Here is a 12,815-nt window from a genome sequence, read left to right on the forward strand (position 1 = left end):
GCTGCGATTCACGGGGTCGCAGAGTCGGACACAACTGAGCGACTGAACTGAACTAAACTGAACTGAAGGGCAGAGACTGCTCTACCATTGGAAAGAGCCCAGTTCATCTTTGGGTAGTTTTGACTAGAAAACTCTTCACTGTTTCAGAACTGTCCTTTTGTAACTTGGAGCTAATGATCTATTTTTTTCAAGAACTATTCACCCTGTATCACTTTAACTGCTTCTGCGCCTGAATCTTTTCTCTTTATATAATAACCATAACAGAATAATAATAAATCACAATAGCCACTATTTATTAAGGGTCTTTATAGGTCAGACGGCTTCCCAGGTGGCGCTAGTGGTAAAGAGCCTGTCTGACAACGCAGGAGACTTGAGACGCAGGTTCGATCACTGGGTTGGGAAGATCCCCTGGAGAAAGGAATTCCTACCCACTCCAATATTCTTGCCTGGAGGATCCCATGGACAGAGGAGCCTGGCGGGCTACAGTCCAGGGGGTCACCAAGAGCTGGACACGACTGACTGACTTTCACTTAGAGAGGTTATTATTTAAGGACAGACTTCCTAGAAAGAAAGTATCTATACCATGAGAAATCCGGATCCACACAGTTCATACTTTTTTAAGGTAGATGAACACAGTCACCCTGGTCTTTTCCAGCATCGTTTGCTTCGTTGGACGTGCATCCTAAGCCCCCTGGGATGAAGTGGGTGTTTATTTGTCCTACCACAATACCCGGTGTTTCCGTGGGGAGGTTCATCACTCCCACTTGTGGCTTTCAAATCCGGCAAACATATTAACAGAGGCAGAAAATGCCCAGATGATGACGCAGAAGCCCTTCTTTGCTTAGCATTTCCTGAACGTTCTATAGATTGGATTCACACTCATTCTTGGGTAAAAACCCAACCCTGCCACCTCACTTCCTCCATTCGCTTATTTGTTAAACCCAGAGATGTACACAAGGCATCTAATGCGAGAAAGTCTAGGCTAGTCCCTATTAACTGGAAATGTTAATCCGCATAACTAAAGGAAGCCAGGTGGTCAGCGGCCCCCACATCCACAGGGCGATTTTACTCAACAATAACAAGTCGTACACAAATCGGTTTCCATGGTTTGTTCAATGCGGCCGCTTTGCAGGTGGCGGAGGAGACACAGCTTGTCTCTGCACGTTAAAGCGCGAGAATGTCACATTTCCCCCCAACACGTTGTGGTCTGGTGTTTTATAAATGCAAGGTCTTGTCTAGGAGGGAAATTTTGCCCTGCCAGGCGAAGGTCTTCACCGAAGATGGCCCTGACTTTGCTGCTTTGTCTCCTCTCTTTTCAATTTCAGTTGCCTTTTGTTTTTCCTGCAAGAAATGTTTCTCTCAAGTGCATGCAGGACTTTGAAGAATTCCTTTCTGATCTGAATTCAGTGGAGCCCAAAGAATATGCTCTAAGAAGTAAGTAGGTTTTTCCTGGCCCGTTGGGTAGCTGAACATGGGGCAGACAGGTTTGGACTTGGGATGTTCTAGAAAAGCTCTTGAGAATTAAAAACCCAGGACCAAATAGGAAAGACAAGAGAAGCTCAATTTACAATTTGCAACAGGAATCAAGAAGGAAGAAGGAATTTTAACTTCAGAAGGCACTAGAGAGAGTGGTATTAATTCCAGCCAGAAGGAATTTCATGAGGACCAGTTTCTCAATGAGTGACGATTATTTGTAAATTGTATGATGCTGTTTACTATTTTTGAAGTTGATAACATTTCACCACTGTATGAGATAGCTTGGTTTATTTCTTTCTCTAGACATTTAGTCTGCATTTGAAAAAGAATTGCTTCACTGTTTAGGAAACAGGTCTGCCCATTTTATGTTTGATGGTAAATTCTGAGGAGTATTTTGGTGAACATATTGGCTCGGATTGTGTATAATAAATTTGATTGTAGCCAGACCTCTTTGCATGCGATATGGATGGACAGCAGGCTGCAGTAATTTTATTTTTTGTTAGTTTTCCAGAATTATTTTCACAGCTAAAGGGACATATACATTCCTGTCAGAAAGTGGCAAGAAATCAGATTCATTTTCAGTGGGATAACCTCTCCAGGAGAATGATTCCTTCTTGATGCTGATGTAAACCGCTAAGGAGGAAAATGTAAAAACTCACTTTTTCCAAAGCCAGAAACATTCTTACAGCAATTTTCATTTCCATTTAACACATGAATAATTTACTTTGTATTGGGAAATCCAATTAGGAACATAATATACATATTAAAGATAAACAAAAGTTTTGATCTAGTATTAATTCAAAATGGCACATGACTTGAAGCAATTACTTCAAATTATATGTTCTTGTAGTTAATGAAATGATAGGGTGATACGTATCCAATGGATTCAATAGCCATCTTCAAGTTTTATTTTGGAATTGAATATGTTTTTCTGTAATACTTGGTAATATTGACAGAGAACATTCTGACAAACACAGGCCCAATAAGCTGGCCAAGAAAATCCATCAGGGTTCGGTGAGTCCTGGTGATGTGATGGTGGGAGGCATTGTCATCGTTAGTCACAGCCTTGTTAGTGCTTTATCTGTCGCGTACGTTACTCTGGTCTTGCACCCACGGTGTTCCATCTGTAGGCACATGGACATTGACACCTTATTTATTTATTTCTTTTTTTAGTTGTAGAAGTGTCCCAAAGTCGAACGGTCCAAGAAAGAGCTGACTGATGTGTATAAACGGGACAGAGGACCATCAGTGGGTGGGTGAATACTACTATCTGGTGGTGTGACTGAGTTTCGTTCTAGCGCATCCCCAACGCCCTTGGCGTTGTTGCTTTGACAGGGTGTCTGAGATTTCGAGCGTAGAACGTGGTTCTGACCTTTGTTCTCAGCGTGGTTTTCCTGACAGTCATGTGGATGGAAAAATAATGAAAGTCAGTATTTAGAGAGTATGTTTACATGGCAAGTGCTGCTCCCGGCCCAGTGCAAGAGTTGTCTCTCGTTTAGTCCTAACGCCCTTCCTCACCCGTGGGGAGGACATTACTTTCACCTCTGTTTTATAAGTGAGCCACAAAGATGCAAAGCATCTTGCCAAAATAAGTGATGCAGGTAGGATTTGGAACCAGGTCATCTGATTCCCAAGCCTGCATTTTCAATTACTGCCCCAAATAAACAGCAACCAGAGAAACAAGACCAAAAATAGTCATCAGCAAAAAAAAAAAAAAAAAAAAAGAATGAAGCAGAAACACATGTATCAATATGAAGGGAATATGCAAAAATAACATCAAGGAAAAAAAGTCGTGGAAGAATATATATATATAGTAGGTAAAGTTTCAAAAATTCAAGTTAAGGTGCTCTATTGCTTTGGGGGACATACGTACCTGGTACAAAAGGAAAGAAAGCGTGAGAACGATAACCTCCACATTCGGTTAGAGGTGGCCCTGCAGTGGGGGTGGTGAGAGTAGGGATGTCACTGGGGATCCATCAGGGTCAAGTTGTGTTTTTTAAGCTGGGCGACTGCAACACAGGTGTTTGTTTTTTTTTTTTTCTTTGTGCCTTTTTAAGATATTAAATGTTGCATAGTAATGTTTTAAAACTCCATCCCCAATCCAAAGCACAGAGATGACACCAGCAGAACCTCTGATAATAAGTGGGGTCTGAGGAATTAAGTGGAGGGAGAGGGTGCTTGAAATTCAGGCAGACGTGTTTGTTTTTGCAGAAGGGAATTGGTGTCTTTGCTGCTGTGGAACAGGAGAGAGCTTGGTGTTAGAGCCTAAGACAGACGCTCAGTCTGGTGGAGGAGGCTGGATTGGAGAGGGTGGAGCTTATGGAAGGGACGAGTCCAGGAGCACGACTCTAAGATGAGGTTTCCGTGCATCCTTCCCTCCATCCTTCTCCATTAAAGAGAACAGACTCCAACCATCGCTATTTGAAGGCTTTCCTTTTGCCACCCTCTGGGCCCCTGATTCTATCCCCCACCTCTGCCGGCATTCTCAGGCCAGCGTTCTGGCCCCTCTGCTTCTGATTTTTTGTTTTATTCCTTTGTCTATTTCTGGCCGCCCTGGGTTTTTGTTGCTGCGCTCGGGCTTTCTCTGGTTGCCTCTCGCTGTGGGGCTCCTTCTGTCGTGGGGCGCAGGCCCAGGCCGCGGGCTGCAGCAGTTTCCGTGGCAGCCTCGTTAGCTGTGGCCCGTGGGCTTTAGAGAGATCCCTTAGTAGCTGCGGCCCCCAGGGTTAGCTGATCCAAGGCAACGTGGGATCCTCCCAGGCCAGAGACTGAACGGGTATCTCTTGCTTTGCAAGGTGGACATTCTTAACCACTGGACTACCAGGGAACCTCTTGTTTTGCTTTTATACTCCACAATCCTCAACAATCTACATTCAATCACTTACATGAAAATTGCAGCCGCAAAGATCTCTGGCAGCTTCTCTGCAGACTGGTCATTTCTTTCTCCATTTTCTTTTTCCTTGACCGTGGTGATGTCAACTATCTTCCTTCTTAACACTCACCTCTTTCTAACTCAAGGATCGTCCTTCCTTACGGGGGTTTGTCTTCTCTCTCCACCTCTTTCTGCCTGCACCTTCCCACCGCTCCTTTCCTCACTGTCCCTCCCTTGTAAACAGAACCCCGTCTCAGGAACAAGGCATTGCTCCACAGACACTGCTGGGCCAGCAGGCCTGGCACCTGGGCTCTCGTCCTGTTTAGGCCGAGAACCAGCCATGTGCTTGGCCCCAGCCAAGCCGTTCACTTTGCTAAACAAGTTTTCCCACCCATGAAGTAGAGAGCTTGTGCTTCTCAGAGTGTGAGGGTCTGCAGCAGCTTAAAAATGTTCTAATTTCTCCGCTCAGCAGTCTGCTCTAGCCGGGGTCGAGTGTTTAAGCTGAATGTCCAACGCAGGGACTTTTAAGGGTTAAATCACATAAATTAACAATTGGGTAGAGTATGTTAGGGAGAAGGGAATGGCAACCCACTCCAGTGTTCTTGCCTGGAGAATCCCAGGAATGGAGGAACCTGGTGGGCTGCAGTCTATGGGGTCGCACAGAGTCGGACGCAACTGAAGCAACTGAGCAGCAGCAGAGTATGTTAAGAACAAAAGGAATGAATACTCAAAAGTCATCACTTCCTAATGGTTGTATTGCATCTGGCCATCATCTGTACTCTTTAGATTTTATTTTTAATTTATATTCTTTATTTGGCTGCGCCAGGTCTCAGCCGCAGCACGCGGGATCTTCAGTCATTCACTGAAGATGGCATGTGGGACCTCTGGTTGCGGCTTGTGGGATTTAGTTCCCTGACCAGGGGTCAAACCCAGGCCTCCCACACTGGGAGTGTGGAGTCTTAGCCACTGGACCCTCAGGGAAGTCCCCATCGTCTGTACTCCCAAACGAGCCTGTGCGGTGGAGATGTACTGCTGGGCTACTGGCCATCAACCTCCGAGCTCAAGCTCGGGGACGGCAGGCTAGGGGCTTGAAGTCAGCGGCAGAAGTTTATTCACCGCGCAAGTCAGCAATCCCTGCAGGTCAGGACTTGTGTTGTTGACTGTCTAGACTTCAGAAGTTGATGGAGAAAATGCTACAAATGAAAACTTAAACTGTGTGTTATGTCTATAGCCTTCACATTATAAATAGCACCCACAACTGTCATTCAGCAAAAACATGGCTCACATCCTGGACGAATGGGTGAAGCTCTGGCATATCTTCCTGGCTTCACATCCGCATTACTCATAAGGATGGACAAAAATATCACCCGCCATTTATGTGGGGATGACACTCATTGGTGTCATAGGCATAATCATAGGTTGGCGACAGAAAATGAGAATTTGGCAAAAATTAATGAAAGCATTCTGTGAGCATCAATTGGCTATGTATGGAATTTATAACAGGAGTATTATTATTTTTAAAATGATATTTACATTTTTAATGAGACATAGCTTATTTTGTTTTTAATATTTATTTGGCTGTGCCAAATCTTAGCTGTGGCCTGTGGGATCTCGTTCCCTGATCAGGGATCAAACGTGGGTCTGTGGCATTGGGAGCTCAGGGTCTCAGCCCCGGGACCACATTTCTTCCTGTTTTTCCTTCCCTTTTGTTCTATCCCGCTTTGGTTTTCCACCCCCACACCTACTTGTTTTCCTTGCTGTGTTTCTAATATTAGATTTTAATACAAAATGGTGAATTCGTTTAGCGAATGTGTTTAGTCTCTAAGCCGTGTCTGGCTCTTTTGCGACTGCACAGACTGTAGCCCGCCAGGCTCCTCTGTCCATGGGATCTCCCAGTCAAGAGTACTGGAGTGGGTTGCCATTTCTTCTCCAGGGGATCTTCCTGATGCAGGGATCAAACACTGCTTCTCCTGCATTGGCAGGCAGATTCTTTACCACTGAGCCACCTAGGAAGCCCTTAGTGAATATGTGATCCTTATTAAATACATATGGAGATAGAGGTATATCTATATATCCATATACCCTTTCATGCTAATCTGGGGACTTCCTGCCTTTGGCTTTCTTACGTATGTTCTAGAATAATGATTTCGTGTCTCCCGTCTGAACATCTTAGCTTCTTCCATCTTTCCTCTTTTCACCTGGAAACTAAGAAGGGTTTATGCTCTTCTGTGTTGGCACTTGGTATAAATGTTTTAACACATAATTTAAAGAGCAGATAATGAGCAGATGACCAGAACACACAATAGAAACACCATTGAAAGGAGACTCTGAAGCCGTGTTATGTGTCTTCCGTCCTACCAGGCAGCTGATCAGTTACTCCTGCAGGTCTCTCCATGGCTCACGGTGTTCTCCAGTTTCCGCCCTCCTAGGGTCCCATCTCTCCGTAATCTTGTTGTACTTTCCCCGAGCACGTGGCTGCTGCTTCTCTCCAGGCCCGCAGCTTCTTCCACCACGGCTCACAAGCTACTTGGTGGTACCCTCGGCTTGGATTAGAATCCCCACTTGGAGAATGTTACAGGTTGAACGGTGTCCTCCAAAAAGATATGTTGAAACCCCAAGTCCTGGCACTGTGGTCCATGATCCTGTTTGGAAACAGGATCTTTACAGATGTGATCAAGTTATGGTGGGGCTATCAGTTCAGTCGCTCAGTCATGTCCGACTCTTTGTGACCCCATGAATCGCAGCACGCCAGGCCTCCCTGTCCATCACCACTCTCAGAGTTCCATCAGACTCATGTCCAACGAGTCGGTGATATCATCCAGCCATCTCATCCTCTGTCAGCCCCTTTTCCTCCTGCCCCCAATCCCTCCCAGCATCAGAGTCTTTTCCAATGAGTCAACTCTTTGCATGAGGTGGCCAAAGTACTAGAGTTTCAGCTTTAGCATCTTTCCTTCCAAAGAAATCCCAGGGCTGATCTCCTTTAGAATGGACTGGTTGGATCTCCTCGCAGTCCAAGGGACTCTCAAGAGTCTTCTCCAACACCACAGTTCAAAAGCATCAATTCTTCGGCACTCAGCCTTCCTCACCGTCCAACTCTCACATCCATACATGACCACAGGAAAAACCATAACCTTGACTAGACGAACCTTTGTTGGCAAAGTAATGTCTCTGCTTTTGAATATGCTATCTAGGTTGGTCATAACTTTCCTTCCAAGGAGTAAGCGTCTTTTAATTTCATGGCTGCAGTCACCATCTGTAGTGATTTTGGAGCCCAAGAAAATAAAGTCTGACACTGTTTTCACTGTTTCTCCATCTATTTACCAGGAAGTGATGGGACCAGATGCCGTGATCTTCATTTTCTGAATGTTGAGCTTTAAGCCAACTTTTTCACTCTCCACTTTCACTTTCATCAAGAGACTTTTTAGTTCCTCTTCACTTTCTGCCATAAGGGTGGTGTCATCTGCATATCTGAGGTGATTGCTATTTCTCCCAGCAATCTTGATTCCAGCTTGTGTTTCTTCCAGTCCAGCGTTTCTCATGATGTACTCTGCATAGAAGTTAAATAAGCAGGGTGACAATATACAGCCTTGACGTACTCCTTTTCTGATTTGGAACCAGTCTGTTGTTCCATGTCCAGTTCTAACTGTTGCTTCCTGACCTGCATACAGATTTCTCAAGAGGCAGGTCAGGTGGTCTGGTATTCCCATCTCTTGAAGAATTTTCCACAGTTTATTGTGATCCACACAAAGGCTTTGGCATAGTCAAGAAATCAGAAATAGATGTTTTTCTGGAACTCTCTTGCTTTTTCCATGATCCAGCAGATGTTGGCAATTTGATCTCTGGTTCCTCTGCCTTTTCTAAAACCAGCTTGAACATCAGAAAGTTCATGGTTCATGTATTGCTGAAGCCTGGCTTGGAGAATTTTGAGCATGACTTTACTAGCATGTGAGATGAGTGCAATTGTGCGGTGGTTTGAACATTCTTTGGCATTGCCTTTCTTTGGGATTGGAATGAAAACTGACCTTTTCCAGTCCTGTGGCCACTGCTGAGTTTTCCAAATTTGCTGGCATCTTGAGTGCAGCACTTTCACAGCATCATCTTTCAGGATTTGAAATAGCTCAACTGAAATTCCATCACCTCCACTAGCTTTGTTCATAGTGATGCTTTCTAAGGCCCACTTGACTTCACATTCCAGGACGTCTGGCTCTAGGTCAGTGCCAGACTGTTATTCAGTTGCTCAGTCATGTCCAACTCTTTGAAACCCCATGGACTGCAGCACACCAGGCTTCCCTGTCCTTCACCATCTCCGAGAGTTTGCTCAAACTCATGTCCAATTGAGTCAGCTATGCCACCCAACCATCTCATCCTTTGTCACCCCCTTCTCCTCCTGCCCTCAATCTTTCCTAGCATCAGGATCTTTCCCAATGAGTCGGCTCTTCACATTAGGGACAGTCCAAATCCAATGACTCATGTCCTTATAAGAGGGAAATACAGGAATTCCCCGGTGGTGCAGTGCTTAGGGTTCCATGCTTCCGTTGCAGGGAGCACGGATTTGACCCCTGGTTGGGGAACTAAGATCCCACATGCCGTGTGGTGTGGCCACAAAATGAAAAAAAGGAAACAGACACACAGACAGACACCCAGGGAGAAATGCTGCCTAACGACCAGGGCAGAGAAGGAGTGGGTGTGTTTAAGAGCCAAGGATCTCCAAGGACTGCCGGCAGATTCTCCTCCGGAGCCTCTAGACGGAACCAACCCTCCTGACCCCATGATTTCGGACTTCTAGTCTCCAGAACCATGGGACAAAAAACTTCTGTTGTGTCAGGCCACCCAGTTAGTGGTGTTTGTTAACACAGCTGCAGGAAACAAATACAGAGAGTTATGGCTTCTCGAAACCAACCACCCTCCAGAATAAAAAATCATGTGTTTATTATCTGAGATGAAAATAAAAAAGCAAAGCAAGCGGTCTCAGGTAGGTCTTGGAACTCATTTTCCTTGTGATGTCCCAGGCCCACCCACGGCCACTCCATCGAGTCCAAGCAGACCCATTTGCAGCCCTCTCTGCAGGGGAGGCCTCTCAGGGGGAGTCGATTTATACGGAATTAAAACTGCTCAGCATATTGAGGCCCCAATGGTTTCACATCAAGTCTGCATTTTCCTGCACTTTGCTCCTCAGGGAAACAAGGAGACGGATGGAGGGAGGTTTCTGGTTCCTGGCAGCTGGCAGGGTTTTTCATTTCCTGTTTTCTCCAAGCTCCTCACATCCTTGAAATCTTCCCCAAGCAGCTCCCTTTGCTGTAAAACTCTCCTAACCCTTCGAGTCCCTTCTCCCGGCCCTCGGCCCTCAGCCCACTCTAATGGTTGTGTTGCTCATCTTCCTACTCTGACTGATCACCCCCTCCCTTTGGCTTCATCATTTATCTCTTGGAGTGATTATTTCCTGTCTCATCCTCTCTTCTGAAAACCGAGGCTTAGTATAGGGGGCGGGCCACAGGGCCACTCACTTGGCTAGCCAGTCAAGGCCCCAGCCCTGCCTCTGATCTCTGGTCCTCAGTGGAAGACTGACCATCTGCTTGATTTAAATTCTCAGAACATTGCCTCTTTTCCCATCTGGCTGTCAGTCTGGAGGGCATTTTATTCAAGGCCACCCCCTCCACTGGTGCTGAAGCTAGGGTCAGAAAAGATGCTGAAACCAAGAAAAGCTCATAATACAGAAAGGGCGACAGCGTGGGCTTCACTGAAATTTCCGGGTTAACTGGATTTCAAATATCCATGTTGTTGTAGGCTGAAACCTAGATCCCCAAAGACCTCTCATTCTAACCCCTGGGACCTGTGAATATTACCTTATATGGAAACAAGCTGTTGTTGCTCAGTGGCTCAGTCATGTCTGACTCTTTGTGACCCCATGGACTGCAGCACACCAGGCTTCCCTGTCCTTCACCATCTCCTGGAGTTTGCTCAAACTTATGTTCATTGAGTTGGTGATGCCATCCCACCATCTTATCCTCTGTCATCCCCTTCTCCTCCTGCCTTCAATTTTTCCCAGCATCAGGGTCTTTTCCCAATGAGTCAGTTCTTTGCATCAGGTGGTCAAAGTATTGGAGCTTCAACTTCAGCATCAGTCCTTCCAATGAATATTCAGGGTTGATTTCCTTTAGGATGGACTGGTTGGATTTCCTTTCTGTCCAAAGGATCTGCAGATATGTTTATATTAAAGATTCTGAGATGAGAAGGTTACCCTGGCTTACCCAGGTGGACCCGAAATGCAATCACAAGGATCCTTAGAAGAGGGAGGGACAAGGAGGAGGGAGGTTTGACACAGAGGAGAAGATGCAACCACAGAGACAGATCAGAGTGACATGACCGCAAGCCAAGGGACGCTGGCAGCCACAAGAGGCTGGAAGAGGCAAAGGATGATGGATTCTCCCCTGAGGCGTCCAGAAGGAGCACAGCTGTACTGACACATTGATTTTGGCTCAGTGATACTGATTTTGGACCTCTGGCCTCCAAAACTGTGAGAGAATAAATTTCTGTGTCTTTTAAAAAATATTCACTTATTTATCATTTGTTTGGCTGTACTGGGTCTTAGTTGGGGACACAGGATCTTTGTTGCATCATGCAAGATGTTTCATTACAGGGCAGGACTCTCTAGTGGTGGCCCTGGGGCTCAGCAGTTGTCATGTGTGGGCTTAGTTGCTCCTGAGAATGTGGGATCTTAATTCCCCAACCAGGGATCAAACCAGCACCCTCTACTAACATTGTGAAAAGTGTTAGTGGCTTAGTCGTGTCTGACTCTTCGCGACGGCAGACTGTAGCCCACCAGGCTCCTCTGCCCATGGCATTCTCCCGGCAAGAATACTGGAGTGGGTAGCCATTCCCTTCTCCAGGGGATCTTCCCAAACCAAGGATCGAACCCAGGTCTCCTGCATTGCACCAGGCAGATTCTTAACCACTAGACCACCAGGGAAGTCCAAATTTCTGTGGTTTTAAGCCACCAAGTTTGTGATAATTTGTAACAGCAACCACAGGAAACTAATATACATACTATTCTCGTTGTAGTCCAAGTTTAATAGTTGGCCAGATGCAAGGTGGACTGCCAGGAGACGTTTGCAAAGAGCCTGATTCAGGAACTTGGATATCAGATCAATAGCACATTCTTATCTTTTATCCACAAGGAGATCCCTGACAACTGATGCTTAGCATTTATGTGCATCAGCCGCAGAGCAAGGACTATTCAATTCTAGTTTTAGAAAATCTCCGGTGTAACACAGCCATCTGGTAGGTGCTTAATAAATATTTTCTGTAGATGCTGACGGAGAAGGCAATGGCACCCCACTCCAGTACTCTTGCCTGGAAAATCCCGTGGACGGAGGAGCCTGGTAGGCTGCAGTCCATGGGGTCACACAGAGTCGGACACGACTGAGCGACTTCACTTTCTCGCATTGGAGAAGGAAATGGCAACCCACTCCAGTGTTCTTGCCTGGAGAATCCCAGGGACTCGGGAGCCTGGTGGTCACAGAGTCAGACACGACTGAAGCAACTTAGCAGTAGCAGCAGCAGTAGATGCTCAAGATGACTTATGCTTTCAGGATTTGTTTGTGGCTGAGCATTCTAGAAGCTTCTGCTGCCTTCACCTTCCTGATATAGATAGGTGCATTCATATTTTAAAATTTAAGATCACTGACCAAGGTCTTTTTTTCCTCCATTTAAAGCCACAAATTGATCACTTCTACATTTTAATATCCACATATCATCACCAAGACAGAAAACGTGTCTGCCAATTAGCTCAGCAGAACTGTTTTTAATCTTTTGGAAATGAAAACTTGGAACAACCGGCGTGTGATTTGAAGTAGCAGGTGGAATTAATCTTTAGTTTATTCTATCCCTCCCTCCCATGAAAATCACAGTGTATTTAGATCGGGATGGGGGCCCCTGGCTGGCATCTCAGGATGTTGACAGAAACTAATCAAGGGTAAGGCAGGAAAAGGACAACCTGTCCATTCGAATTCATAATCAGAAAGGAAGTAAATCTAATTGGAAATGTCCACAGCATGCAAAATAACCTCAGCTAGAAAACCATAAATCCAATCCATTTACGAAACAAAACACCAATTGGAAAGAAAACTAGAGTTTAATCTTCTCAAATGAAGAATTAGGTATCTCTCTCTGTTTGTCCTGCAGGGACTCATCCAAGGGTCAAGACAGGCTCTTACAGCTCCAGATCCTTAAACTTTAGGCTACCAGGTTTGGGATACTTAGTGATGAAGAAGGGAATTTGGAAATTATGCAGTCTATTTCTAATAAGGGTCTTCCCAGATGGCTCAAGCGGTAAGGAATCCGCCTGCAATGCAGGAGACACAGGAGACGGAGATTTGATCGCTGGGTCGGGAAGATCCCTAGGGAAGGAAATGGCAACCCACTGCAGTGTTCTTGCTTGGAAAACCCAATGGACAGAGGAGCCTGGTGGGCT

The 12,815-nt window shown here is 45.6% G+C and overlaps 1 protein-coding gene across 1 annotated transcript in view; it reads left to right on the plus strand.

Annotated features, from left to right (window-relative positions):
- The first annotated feature begins 1,280 nt into the window (after window positions 1–1,280).
- The window catches only part of LOC102266072 (O-acyltransferase like protein), a 68,253-nt gene continuing 56,718 nt past the window's right edge, over window positions 1,281–12,815 (plus strand). Inside the window, exon 1 of the mRNA XM_005910422.2 lies at window positions 1,281–1,434. Within this exon, the coding sequence (XP_005910484.2) occupies window positions 1,281–1,434 (154 nt within the window). The remainder of the gene's footprint in view (window positions 1,435–12,815) is intronic.

The sequence above is a fragment of the Bos mutus genome, chromosome 24, assembly GCF_027580195.1.
Source record: "Bos mutus isolate GX-2022 chromosome 24, NWIPB_WYAK_1.1, whole genome shotgun sequence".
NCBI classification, from domain to species: Eukaryota; Metazoa; Chordata; class Mammalia; order Artiodactyla; family Bovidae; genus Bos; species Bos mutus.